This window comes from Crocodylus siamensis, chromosome 3 (genome assembly GCF_052110815.1).
Source record: "Crocodylus siamensis isolate JL-2025a chromosome 3, ASM5211081v1, whole genome shotgun sequence".
In the NCBI taxonomy this organism is placed as follows: Eukaryota; Metazoa; Chordata; order Crocodylia; family Crocodylidae; genus Crocodylus; species Crocodylus siamensis.
Window position 1 is genome coordinate 54,243,484 of NC_143397.1, and position 14,828 is coordinate 54,258,311.

The 14,828-nt window shown below is 40.5% G+C and overlaps 1 protein-coding gene across 1 annotated transcript in view; it reads right to left on the minus strand.

Moving 5' to 3' along the window:
* The window catches only part of LOC149868290 (uncharacterized), a 57,619-nt gene extending 43,177 nt beyond the window's left edge, over nucleotides 1-14,442 (minus strand). The window contains exons 1-3 of the mRNA XM_090037637.1: nucleotides 14,427-14,442; nucleotides 10,500-13,055; nucleotides 3,960-4,139 (exon numbers count right to left, since the gene is read on the minus strand). Of these exons, the coding sequence (XP_089893763.1) occupies nucleotides 3,960-4,139; nucleotides 10,500-13,055; nucleotides 14,427-14,442 (2,752 nt within the window). The remainder of the gene's footprint in view (nucleotides 1-3,959; nucleotides 4,140-10,499; nucleotides 13,056-14,426) is intronic.
* Between the last annotated feature and the right edge of the window lie 386 nt (nucleotides 14,443-14,828).

The window sequence follows — 14,828 nt, forward strand, 5'->3', positions numbered from 1 at the left end:
AGAGAATAGCAGTGTTTGCTTTGTTTAGCATGGATCTGTTGCTAGACTTATGAGCATCTGCCTCTTGTTTCAGATTTTAAAATATGGAAATTAGCTTTTCTTCTTCACTTATTTTCAGCTCATTATTTACCAGATGTGTCTCTCTTTCTATAGCTTTGACAGATTGATTAACTATGTTTACAGATGTAAATATGCCACATGTAATGTTTTCTCCCTTATTATGCAGAAAGTCGGAGAGGAACAAGGTTAACAGAATGGAAAGTACCAGATATAACAAGAGTTGTCATATTTAAAACGTGGTTTAGATTGCTGGCATTTCCTGATCTATAAATGAAGAAGAAATTAGGTCGCATACCAAGCAACTGTGCTATTTGTAGTACTGGAGGTATTTAGCATAGCTCAGTCCTTTGGCAGTGGTTGTGTAACATTGTTCAGACTATAGCAGCACTAGACATTTCCCAAACTCAGGGCGAGTCATAAAATAGTGTACTTTGTGTCCTGTTCCTGTCCCCTCATGTTGTTCTGGTGCTGTTTACTTGGAGGAACTGACCCCAGGAGAATACCCTAGCATAAGGGAGGTTTGGAGGAAATGTGAAGCTGTAGAAATGTCTCTTTGCCAGTCCTCTGCCATAGCTCCTATTGCAGGGGATATGGCAGACATGTTTTGGCGGCAAAGGTGGGGGGAGGCTTTGCCATAGCATGCTACACTTCTTGGCTGCTACAATAGCAGTAAGTAGGATGCTGCAGCTAAAAATAGATTGGCATTGTCTCAAATCTGCATATGCCAAGAGATGTGCTAAGCATATAAAGAGAGACAATGATTGCTTAAAACTGCCTTTACTCCAGCATAGCTCCACAGTTAGTGCAACCCTAGTCCAGTGATTCTCAGCCATGGTGCCTTAGGATGTCATGACAGCCTTTGAAGGGTGCCATTTGGACAGAGGAGGTAAGAAAGATAAGTGTAGGTTCCACTTAGGAGATAAGTTGCTCCTACTCCTTCCCAGCCCCTCTTCAGGCAAATAAGCACTATAATAAATAAATTAGTTTTTGAAACGGGGTGCCTCTGAATGCACAAGCAGTTATGGAGGGGTGCCTTGAATCTAAAATGTTTGAGAACCACTGTTGCAGTCTGAAGCACACAAACTAAAACTACGGAATGCTACAATTCTTGACACAATGGTCCAATTCATTCACTGTGTTCATGGACAACAGTCAAGCTCAGATAGGCTATACGAATTGCAAGGCAATATGCCAGAAACTAGCAGCACCAGTTCCAGCTGCTGTATTTTTATCCACATGTTCTCTGTGAAACTGAAAGGTGTATAATCTATGTAAAAACAGTGGTTCAAATTTAGAACTGTATATACAGTCAAACAATTATTATTTGAATTAATAAAAGGTCTAAGGGCAAGATTTGTAGAGCTACATCTGCTTGAAGAATGTTGTGGTTCTGTTGGCACAGATGATTTTTAATCTTTGTGTCTCTTGGAAGTGAGTTTTGATGTGGCTTTAGTTGGTAGTGATTGCAAACTGTTGTCATCGGGTGACGTGGTTTTTTATGTAAAATGGATTAGTCCTCTCATTCCTATTCTTAGTGGACATTAAAGAATTTCTGACCCTTTCATTTCTAAAAGTGATACCTTTAATACAGCAGGAAATGTAAAGGGTCTAAATATAAACTACTTACGTTTTATTGTACTATGTAAATAAATTGAAGACATAGACTTCACAGCTGTTAGTCTTTAAAGAGTCCCTTCCATTTAGTAAGCATGCAAACAAACAAGCCACACAACCCTCCTTCCAAAAAACCCTCCTCCCCCCCCGCAAAAAAAACCCCCAAACAAAACCCAAAACTTATAGAAAATATTTTTGTTGAGAATGGAACCATGCTTCTGTGTAAATGCATTTTTACATTTCTTAGACAAGATAAAAAAAATCATTTATCTAGAAAGACTTTCACTGAACTAGGAAACAAGAAGGCAAAGCCAATGTTGTGTGAGAAGTAGAACATATGTTGTTTCCTAGATAGTACAGTTCCTGCATGGAAAACCCATCTGCATGAAGTGTAAATTCATTAAGCTGTTCATCTTGAAAATTCTGCCCCATGAGACTCTGAGCCATTGAATTTGGCATATGCTGAGGCATGTGGCAAGGTGACAGATTCCTTAATGAGACAGTTACTGGAAAAAGCTGTTTGAGTAGCAGAGGGCACGATCCAGGTAGCTAGGCTGGGGTAAAAGTGCTGGATGAATATGTATCAGGATAATGGTGGGGGAGTTCCTATAGCACAAAGAGAATCCTATATTACACATTTAGGAGCATGTTACACCATCCTTTTCCATGCTCAGCATGCTTCTGTGAGAAGTCCCATCAATAATAGTAATAACATTACTTGAAGAGAACGATTTAACTCAGGGCTGTTCAACCGGCATATAGCCCAAAAGTGGTTAAGTTGCCAGGGTCCTGCTCAGCTGCCACTCCCCCTGTTTCTCCAGCCCCTTCTTCCTCCAGATGCTGTTTCCTGCTGCTGCCCCTGCCCCAGTGCAGTGAGAGAGCAAAAGAGAAGCCTGGGGCTGCCTGGGAACATGAAGCAGCAGTGGGGGGCCTAGGGTGTGCCTATGCAGGTGCACAGTGCAGTGGCGGGCAGGGAAGACGCTAAGACATGCAGTGCAGAGGTGGGGGCTGCACATGGCCTGGGGACTGTGGTTCACCCTGGGGTGGCCCATGCAGCCTTTTGCAGCCTGTAGTGCATGTGGCTCCTGACTTCTTGGAAGTTGGACAATCCTGATTTAATTCAGTGGGAGTAAAGAGAATCTGGGCCTTGTTAGCAAACATGTTCTTTGTTTTGCAAACTGGAGGAGGACAGAGGGAAGGAGAAATTATAGTTTAGTTGGATAAGACAGGATCATAAGTTATGGGGAATGGAAAAGTAATATTTATGATTTTTATGATATGATTTTGTTTGTACCTTCAGACAGTAATCCTAGAGAAAACAGAACTAGACATAAGTCTCAGGCCATGTGTAGACAAAACAAGGGGCATGTGTGCATGACACTTTAAAGTGGGCTAAATGCTTTTGCACTGCTTTAATTGTCAGCATGTGCATGCATTGGCAGTGTATTGAGCATTAATTCCAGCCACTGTAGCACATTTGGTGGCATAATGTGCCTTAAATGACTTTGGGCACAGCAAACTAAAACACCTCTGAGGAGTTTTAGTTTTCTGCCCTACCAGCCATGGAGCAAAGCACCAGGCTCCATGAGGCTCAGGGGCTCTGCAGGAAGTCCTACAGGCAGCCTGGAAGCAGTCTGGGAAGGCAGACTCTGCCCAAGAGAGGGAAAAAAAAAGCAGCAAGCCTGATCTTTTTTTCTTTTCCCCTGGATCCTTCCTGCCTGTCTGAGTTTCGTAGAGGCCCAGTGCTTCCCTCCACGGCTGTGGTGCCGCCCAGGACCGCCTGAGCCGGGTGCTTGTGGGCAGGTGCTGCCTGGGGGAGGCCGCCACTGCTGCAGGGGGAAGCGCCAGCCCCCCCTTCACCCCCTGCAGCCCAGGGACCACTCTGCCTGCCAGCAGCTTGCCCTCCCCTCCCCACTGCCGGAGAGGCAGGCAAGTTGGGTGTGTGCTCAACATGGGGGTTAGTTGGCCTTAAATTGAAGCAGTGTTTTTAAAAACCCACTGCTTCAGTTCAAGGCCCCCATTTTGTCTACACACGCTGTCAGAATCAGGAACAATATTTACTGCCCTGGGTGCTACATCCCTATCCAAAATGAATATGAGGTATTAAGTTAAAGCTTGATAAATCAGTTCACATATCTACTTTCGCTGCAAGCAATATAAGCTGCCTCTATATCTAACACAGAGGCTCTGCAACTGAAGATGAATCTCCTGGGCTGATAAATCTGAGAGAGTTGTCAGTCACATAAACGAGTTGGCATATTTTTGTAAAAACAATGTGTACTCACCTGATCCCTCGGTGATAGTACTGTTGATAGAGCTCCCTCCAGTGGAACCACACTTTTTGCTGTCTTTGAACATTTTCCGTCTCCTGGCCCATTGGTCTATTCCTTCTTCCTGAGAGCTGTCACTGGTTCTTGTATCTCTTAAGGGGATTTGTATGCTCTTATTCCCTTCCGATTTGAAATCTAAATTGAGACCATATTTTATTGTGAGCAAAATATGTAAGATATAACACATCTTTTAGAAATGTTTTGACACTTATACTTTTTTGAACTGTTTTTCACATAAGAGACCCAAAGTTTACATGAAAAAATGTACCTGTGTAATTACGATGCACATGGGCATTAAACAAGTAATTGTCCACACAGGTGGCTAGTTAAGCATGTAACTAGGTAGCTATTTTCACATTTGCCCAGTTTTCATGAACAGGTATGTTAATTACATATGCAAATGTTCTTTCATAATTGTATGCATGTGTGTGGGGAATGTAAAGCATGGGCCTTTTGTCCTCTTATTTAAAAGTTGGGTTTAAAAGTATAGCAAGTGGTTAGACAGATGCAACCCAAAGCAAAATACTCCCCAATTAGCTTATTCTTTGGCAAACTATTAACAGTAACACAGTATCGATTTGTTTCATTTCTGTTTTAACCATTAAAAAACCCTTAAAAAAAGAGAATGGAGATTAGATTGACCTCTGTAAATGCAAGGGGCAGGTCTTTATTCAGCTACACTTGTAAGGGAAGAGATATTTGAGTAAGGAGGACAGACGGACTTAACTAGAAGGACATTGGCATTTTAGCTGGTCCTCTACCAGAGGTGAGCTGAATGAGTGTCTCTCATTGCTGTGTTTTTTTTTCAATAGCCTCCTTAGCTCCACCAGCTTTGTGATCTGATCCAGGTCTCTGTCCCTGGCTCCTGCCACCCTACAATTCTGCTGCTGAGAGTTACAAATTATGGCCATGTTTTCAATGTGATCGTATGTCTGAAAATGATGGTTTACCAGTGCATTTTATACCTTTACATTGCCTCTTTAATTTAATTGATCCATCTGTCCAACAAAATCTTGAAAGTAGATTTTGAAATTAAGGCAGCTTTTTATTCTCCTGTGATTTGTATTTTTATGTTATCTGGGATGCTCTCACTCAATACGTTTATTAGAGCTGTTGTTTCTTGTCAGCATTTTCAATGGAAATTAAGTTACTCAAAGCTGGACATTGAATTGAACTATTTTGCTTGAGAGTTTTTTTAACTGAATCAAGATGCTAAGTTGGGAAGAGGTTCAATATTAAATTGCATCTGCCTGAGCCATCATAGTACCTCACAGCAACCATAGTTCATGTGCCTCCTGTTCCTTCTCTCTTCTGTGAGCTAGGATTCATGGACAGACTGAAGGTGAAGACACACAGCACATTTACTGTAAAGCAATTTAGTGTCAATTTTACTATATAGTAAGTTTACTCTGTTGTAGAAAACAGACACATGATCTACTCTTCTAAGCTAGATGCAGTAGGCTCTATTACAGTGCCTTGCCTCTAGGTGGTGGGGGAGCCAGAAATACCTGGTTTGCATTTAGCAAATGGCTTCCCTTGGATGATTGACCAGGGAAGTAGACCTATCACTTACTTCATAGTAAGTTACCGTGGGGTAAATAACCATTCTTTTCACAAACTTTACTCCCCACGAAAGAGCCTTACCCAGAAGCGAGGGTCAAGTCTGTGTCCACTACACTTTTACTATTGAGTAAAGTCAATTTACTGTCTAGTAATCATGTCATATGTGCAAACCCAATGTCCTCTGTGATAAACAGGAATCACTGTAATACAGTGATGTACTCATGTAGCTCAGCTGGACAGGACATTGCAAGGTATTCCATAAAATAGAATCCAGTCAGGGAGCCTGCTCCTTTTGGAAAACAATGGCATAAGGCCCCAGAACTACAGCTCCTATGATATACCATGAGACCCTCCAATTAAAATTCAACTGATTCAAAACATCTCATTCACTTAAAAAAAATCAGTTTGAGTCAATTTGGCTGAAACTAAACAAGAGGCAGGGGTTCTTTGTGATATATTTTATTGGATCAACTGGGAAAGGAGTTTGACAGGCTTTCAGGTATAAACCACCCTTCTGGTCTCTTCTGGCTTCTTTGTGCTTGGAAGCTTTTCAGATTTCTTTTCCAACTAACTATACAGTTAGTCCAACAAAAGTTATCACAAAAGAACTCACCTTCTGTACATTTCCTGGATCGCCACAGCTACACTCTGAAACTAAATACTTTCTTTTGATTTTCCTGGCAGGTTTTTTTTTTTTTGGTGGCAAACTGGCACTCTCCTATAGAAAATTTTCGATTTGCAGAGACACATATTTCTTCTGTGCTTAGGCAGAATCACACATATAATACTTCATTGGAATTTATTAACACACTAGATGATGGGATGTATTCTTTATCCTGAATCTTTAAACAACAACTTTTTTTTTTTTACTTTCAAGGCCATATTAGAAGAAGGAAGGAAACTAGAAGGAAACTATTAGTGGGATATTTATGTATAGCCTATTTCTTTCCTTCCTCTGCTCTCTGTTCTCTGTATCTGTTCAGAATGTTTTCTTTGTCACAATTACCATATGTATTACTTTCAAATACCATTCTACTGCTGGGCACAGCACGCTGATCACTGCCCCCTGTGTCTTCAGCTTTGGAATTGCTTTTGGCCCGTTGCCTAGGGCAGGATACTGCCACCTCTTTAAACCAATTTAGAGTCCAATCCTGCTATCTCCCACCCTTCACTGCATTAATTAGTTCAAAAACACTAACACTGAAATTAATCTAAACACATAATTTTATTCCATTACAGTGGGATCAAAGCTTTTGGAAAAAAAATCAGCATTTGATGACAGGCCAAAAGGGGATATGGCTATGTGTGACTGGAAAAGGTAAGTCTGGCAAGGTGCTTTTCAAATATATATGTGAATGCAACCCATCCCATACCTCAGGCTAGTTTGAAAGAGGGACAAACAAAGGGAAGAAGCAAGAAACGACTCCATCTTGCCGTTTAAGGTACATGCTGCACCCCTGTGCGGTGCTAGACTGCTCTTAGTAGCATAATTAAAGCAGGGGGCTGGTTCACTAGCCTTGGTGCTGACTTAGGGGGTTGCAAAATAGCAGCTGCTGCCGCTGCAGTGCTCCTGGCCGCTGCACTGCCCCTGCCCAGCAGGCAAAACTGCCCAATTATGCCTCCAGATGCCCTAGTCTAAGACAGGAGCACTGAGAGTTTCTTCAGCCTGCTCCATAAAAAAGATGGCTTGCAAAATCCAGAGAGAATAATAAATACTCCTGAACTTACAAAGCACATTGTATGAACAAGATGAGCATTTCCTCAGCCCCTACTTGTTCAGGATCTTCCAGACCCTGTTTCCTCCCAGGGCTAAGCTGATCTCAGCAAAAGAGGGGAAAACTTCCCGATTCCCTGAAGGTAACTTAAGCTGACTTCTTTTAATATCATTGCTGTGTAAAGACTCAGGGTGACTGCTTCTTTGCTTTTCATGTCGCAGGGTTTATGTGGCTTATCAAAAGCTTTTATTTTTGTATGTTATAAATCAGAGCAGTCCAGCTTCTAAGGACCAGATATTTTGCAGGCTGCTTGCTGCCCAGCCCCCATGTGTGGGTGCCCTGGACTCAACATCAGCTCCTCAGCCAGCTGCAGGCTCTCCTGGCATGATGGGCTGCATTGCCCTGTCCCATCCCCTGGAGCAAGGGCAGGAAGTGGAAGCTAGAGGAGGAAAAGGGAGCCTGGAGACTCTGGCTGCTGCAGCAGCTGGAGGGATGGGAAGAGCAGCAGCTTGGTAGGAAGGAGCCCAGAAGCTGCAAATTAATTGCTTGTGGACTGCATGTGGTCTGTAGGCCATCAGTTGGGCAGCCCTCTTAGATGTATGGAGTTTCTCTTCCCACTCCTTAGCAGCATGAAGAAAATAAGATAACCATGAACTTGAAAAACAAGTCATTTGCAGGCAGACTGAGCCAAAAGAAAAAGGTAAGAGGAATTAAAAAAAAAAATTATCAACGGATATTTTTATATTTCATAATGTCACAATTAATCTGATTTTTTCCCTAAACTTCCTAGGAACATCCTACATGGAGATGTGACATGCTCTGTTGCAGGGGGAGCTTGTTTCCTCTGGGAAACAGGATTGTCTGCTTCAGATTGGAAGCTGGCCTCAGGTTTAACTGTGGAATGGCTACTGCTTCTTAATACAGCATGACACAACTTAAACAGGTAGTTATATACATATGTAACTGGCTGTATATGTAAAAGAACTCATTTTAGTAACATCTTAAATACGTGTAGTTGTGATTTCCTCCAATAAATAACCATGTAAAGGTATGCGATTCAATGCTTTGACGTTGCAGGGCTCTTTTTAGAACTTTAAGGAAAGTCTGTTTCACACGGCCTGATTTTCTCTGGGCATTTTTATTCCCACAGGATTTGCTGGTGCATGCTTACATGTGCAAAAATAAGCTGTTTTGAATTTGATTGTGGGTTTATCCTTGTTGAAGCAAATATATCTGCATGTATAAATAAAGAGGACAAGTGAACACTTGGAACCAAATATCCTTGCTTTGGAGTTTATAAAATACAGACTAAGCCATTTTTAATGTAAGTGGGCATTCGGTTTTTGCTGCTGTTAAAAATATTATTAGCACAACTTTTATTGACATTGTTGCCTTGCATGTTGACACTAAAATATGTTCTTCAGAAATGTATACTGGTATTTTAATATGCATCTGCTTAATTGTACTAACATCACTTTGCTTTATCCCGATCCTTCCTACGATCCTTTATAGACTTGTATTCATGACTTTGTGGTGAAAACTACCCCTATTAAGTTGAATAGTGTCATCACAAAATATAGTAGATACTGCATATTTTCAACAGTTGTTTAAACCAGAGGTATCATCTGCAAGGCTGGATGAGTAGCGTGGGACCAGTCCTTGGGTTAAACTGGACCCACAGACCAACCCTGCATTCCAGATCCTGAGTACATGCTATGTGTGCCTGTGTTTGAGTGGTACTAGAAAGCCACTGCATTCAGTCATGAGGCCCTGGAGCCCATGCCACGTGCTGCATGGGTGCTTCAGGGCTGTGCTGCATGCAGCAGCTGCTCTGTGATGTGAGGAAGAGTGAATGCTGTGTGCAGCCTGTGGGGCCATCCGGTGCACCCCGCATACTGCCTGTGAGTCACTCTGAAAACCTGGGGCAGCACCAGGGGCCAGATGATACAGCTCTGCAGGTTGGATCTGTCCTGAGGACCATATCTTGGATACCCCTGGTTTAAATGCATCTTGGATATTTCTACTTTAATCTTTTTTTTTTTTTAATAAATGTCAAAGTATCTCCACTGTGATCTAAATGCTGAGAATATACATTGCTTTAAATGCACTTTCAGTGTAATGCATTTAAGCCAGTAAGTATTTAGATATACCAATGCAATTTCTTCTTTTAGCTTTGAAACCCCTTAATATTCTCAATGACAAGCAAAACAACAAACAAAATGTCTTCCATTTCTTAGTCCACTGTAATAAGAACCAATTCTATACCCTTTGGGTAAAATCCTGGCTATATTAAAATCAGTGTAAAAGTCTCATTCACTTCAGTGGCATTGACAGCAGTTCTGCAAGGACTAAAAGTCTTTCCTGTGTAGGGCTGATTTAGAGCCACTACAAACATATAGTTGTCTAAATGAAAACTGGAGAATGTGGATCATAGGATATAAGTAATGAGTTATGGGATGAAATTGCACAAAAACGTAAACTGAATCTCTTAAAGATGATTATATATTACATTTTACTATATATTACAATACACGATCCCACATTGCTGTCAGGAACAGAGAGTGGATGAACTCAGTTGTTTAAATTCTATTATTAAAAAAATAAAATTACTCAGAAGTAGGGTGATGTTATGTGCATCATAACAAGGGAGCTAAATGAAGATTTCAGAAAGGATGTAGCATTTCATTTAAAAACTCACCCATTCAGTACTCAGTTTTCTCAGCTACTTTGAGAGAGGAGAAAAGGAGCTCAGGTGATCTGATTATGATCTCACAATGTGCTGAAGGCTTAGCCTGGATTAGAATCAGGATGTACCTGGCTTTTTGTCTTTTCTAAGTTCACTTGACTGTCTGGGTTCCTTAAACGTGCTTACATGGTTTCTAAATACAGTACAAGCCCCTGACAACATGTCTTGTGACAACTAATTTAATTCTGCTCCTGCATCTGCTTTATTCACTAGATGGAGCATATCAGTAGCTTATTGTTAGGTTGCATCAAAATTCATATAGCAGATCTAACTGATTCTACTGAGAAAACTCTGAGAGACTGCAGTGATGAGCACAGCATAATAAAAGAGCTAACCATGCCAGTATCACCTTTATATGTTAATAATCTACCTCTGTTTCTCAGGCTATAATTTCCCAAAACACTAAGGTCTAATTCACTCCCAAAAAGGAAGCATGTCAGAGTAATAACAACTCAATTCTGGAACACATACCTTTCTTACTAATCTCTGTTTTGGGTGACATTGGTGTGTCTGAATGCTGGCAGCAATCCACCTTTGTTTCACTTTTGTTCTCCGTGTCATCAGAGCTGGATTTAGCTAACTGCTGTATCTGACATGCTACAAGCTCCTGTCTTAAACTATCAGATAATTGGCTTTTTATCTCTTGTTCATCACAAAGGTTTTCTTTTGTTTTGTCGACAAATGCATCCTCAGTGAAAACCTGGTTATCTTTGAGGTATGCTGGAGATGTGGACATTGTAGCAGCTTGTGTGCAATCATCATAGAAATTAGTTTCATCAGGAGCAGTCCTGGGTGAATCTTGGACCTCTGAAAAACTATGTACTTCATTAGGTATAGCTGAAGCCTGAACATCCAGCAGTAGTGGTGACACAAGTGAATTTTCTTGTATGCTGCAGGGCAGCTTAGGCTCCATTTTTGTTTCGAAGCCAAAGGATTCAGGTATCACCTTATTGTCACTTTGAATGATGAGCCTTTGTTCTAGCTCTCCAGTTATTACAGTTACCACTGATGCTCTCCTTTTCCTTGTTGTCACTTCTGGAGTAGTCAGCTGAACATTTGGACCCAGCTGTAGTGCTGATAGTTTGTTTTGCACACAGTCTGTGGCTATTTTATTAGCAATGCTTTTGTCACTGATATGGTCACTTGAAGGGCTTCTAGAAGGCAAAGGGTTTTGAATCATCGGGGCTTTGCTCTCTAATTCTCCATGCTCTTGTTCATCAATATGATGATTGCTTTCTAGTGTCTCTTCATCTAAACCACTTTCAGTAAACTCAGTGTGTTCTTCACACACAGCTAAATTTCTCAGAGGCTCCAGGTACTGATGTACCTGTTTCTCACCTAGACTTCCAATGGAATGAATAGTCTCGACGAATGTGTCTTGGATTTCTTCGCAATCCTCCATGTAGTCTTCAAAGTGATTCAGTAAACAAGTATCATCTATGCTTCCCTCAGGCTCAGATGGGTAAATGGTCATATCATGATCATATGAGGTGAAGGAATATTGATAGGAAGACTTAAGACCACCCAGGCTGTTGAATGACGCTGCAAAACTAGAACACTTAGAAAGTTCAGTATAGCTGGTTTGAGGGAGGGTGTTCTTGCTGTAAACATCAATTGCTTTGGCTTGCTTGGGCAGTACTTTCTGGGACAAAGATGGCAGTGAATAAAAGCCTGAGTCCCTCCTGTGATGACCTGGTGAGAACCCATCAATGGCGATACCCGGGAAGGACTTTCTTCTGGTTGCTTTGGGCTCCAGGTATGATGATAAGAAAGTATTTTGCCCGACAATGCAACTGTTGTATATTACTTGCCCTGTCTCACTGTTCTTATTGAAAAGTTCCTTACCAAAATCTGTTTCACTTGAAGCATCGTTATCTTGAGGACAATCCCTGTTATACCTTAATTCTGACAAAATGATCTTGTCTTTTGGAAAGATCTCATTGGCGTGGTCTTTGATCCCTGTTGCTGTCTGTTTACAGACATGATTTCCGTCCTCCCAAACTGTTAAGGCTGAAGAGAAAGCATCAGGTTCCTTTCTGTCAGTGACTGGGAACAGAGATACAACCTCTGTAATGGTATCTAAGTGCATGTCTTCACAGTCAGCAAACTCTTTGGGTGGAGGAAGTAGCACGTACCAATCAGGGCATGGATAGTTTTTAAAAGCATCTTCCTTTTCATGAAAGCTAAAATACGACTCACAATCTGTATTACAAGGTACTTCTGTTACCGAATGGTCTGTGTCACTGCAATATGTATTTCCAGATGTCCTGTTGCAGGGTTGGCTACATGCCTGTATGTGCTCACCTGGTTCAATGCTAATCATTAGATTCTGCTTTCTATTGGTGTATTTCACTTTAATGTCCTTTCCTTCAATATTCACTTTCAGTAAGGGTTTTTTGTTGCTGGCAATTTGCATTTTCTGTTTCGACGATTCTGTATGTTTACAGTTGTTATTTACTGAATGGTCAGCTGATGGACTCTGGTGCCTGTGGCTTTTAGAATGGTGGCTTTTCTGATATCGTCTGTCATGATAGCACTTGCTGGTCTTTGGATATTTCTTTTTTACAATTACTAGGTTTGTTCCAGTATGAAATAAAGAGAGTTTCTTAATTTCTACTTTCACATTAAAAGAACCACATGTCACTTTGGCAGAAATTATTCCATTAGCCGAATTAAAGGACTCTACAGAGGCTGCCTTGCCCCGCAGGATAACTTTTCCTGTTGACAAGGCATCTAATTCACCAAAGGTAACCACTGTTAAGACCTCATCCTGCTGATGAGTGAAGGCTGGTAAAGGGCAGTTCTTTTCCTTCACTTGTTCTTTTTCACTGTCAGATGTATCATCATGTTCCTTATCTTCATGTACATCTGTGTTTCTGCTCGGACAAAAGTGACTTTTCCTTCTTTCTTTAAACCTCACCATGTCTGGCAGCTCCCAGAAGTTAGCTTCAACAAGGTACCCATCTGCTTTACTTTCAAGGCATTTTGGATTTTTCTTGAATTTCCAACCAGGTGGCAAGTGTTCATCTAAATCAGGAAAAAGAAAGAAAGGCTGTTGTAATGGTCTAGGCAAGCAGCATCCTAAAACGTATCATCATAAAATGTAACAAACACTATGATGTTTCTTGCAGTCATTGTCACCAATGCGCTTTACTTTATATAATATTACACTATATAATTCATAATAGTTTTCACTACATCTGCTATCCATTAGTTCCTTTTAATCGAAATGTAAAGTATTTGGTTTGTAATAGAAAGTTAAATAAACAGCATGTCTTTTACTAAGAATCAACCTACCTGTATAAAATGGACCTTAATGCTACAGTTTTTCTCTCAAAAATACTCACAAATAGCATTTTACACAGTGTACCTGTACTTTGTGTAAACTGTGTATTTAGAAAGAACTACGCCATCTTTATCTACCCATTAGGTGTTTACTCCTTTGTGCAGCACACACTGGAGCAATCAATATCCTATTGCATAGTTGCAATGTTAGGTAAATTACATGGGACTTGTAGTTATAATCCCTTTACGGATGAGCAGAGGAATTAATTACTTTAACTAAGACCACAAAGCAAGTCAGTGGCTAAAGACCCAGGAGGCATGACCCACTCCTGTCTCTTGTTCTAACCATGAGACAGTACTATTTTCCAGTGGGATTTGCCTTGTACAAGATTTCCTGTGTAAATGACATGAAAATCTATTTTGCTTGAGCTCTTTTAGAATAGGGCATATACATCAGAGGATAGCAGCTCACAGTAATGTCTACTTAACCAGGATTAGTTCAAGCTATTATACTTTAGCATTGTTCAGAAATATTTTTATTCTGTCTTTGGCATCTACTGTGATTTCCACATATATGAAATCTGAAATAAATCTGAGAGAGTTAAACAACCACAAATCTGAAAACACATGCCCAGAAATAGGTCTGATGGCAACCCAACAACAGAAGATATTGCCTCTATTTCTAATGATTTAATATGGACATCTTAGTATAACTTGATTAACTCAAGAAAGGAATAGCCTAAGGATACTAAGATTGATCTGTGTCTTTAGTTTTGTATGCGTTATATCATTATGAGCATCAGTGTTTCCAGAAAATCTCTAGAAAACTATCACCTGGCTTGCTTATCCTATAAATTCAAGCTAATTGTTTTGTTGAACTTACATTCTCTGCCACCTGAGCCTTTTCTGGTTTTGCAGCTCTTTCTTCTTTTCCTGCTCACTTCTGAGTTCTGAGGACATCCAGACTCTACTCTTCTGTGTAGGGGAGAAGCATTTAATGATAAAAAAAATTCCTGTACAATAGACACGTTGCTTTCTGTCCATTTTGGCTTCTTTCCTGTGACTAGAGCAAGGACCTTGGCCAAGCCATAACTATATTTGCTTGTTTTTTACTTGTTTTTTCCGTCATTTTAGCCAAATCCTAAATTCTACCTAAGCACTGATTTGAAATCAATGGCAGTTAGGTAGCCAAATACCTTTGAGGATTGGGACTTTATTGCTTGATTCAATAAGTCAATGGAAGTGTTGGATCCTTGTCTTAATTACTAGCCTTTTCCTGCCTCTCATTTCTACTGATACCGGGTTTTAAATGCCAGTGTTTTGTGTATGTTAACTACTCAGTTTAACTCAGTCTAACATGTGAAGTGTTTTTGATCAGCTATTTTAGAAGCTTTTTATTTATATATTAATTTTTGCTTTTGACAGTGGTAAGAAGTAATCCCTGGGTAGGAGAATGAAGAGATGAAAAAGAAACAAAGCAAAAGTTTAGTTGTGATTTTACAAAACTCAAACCAA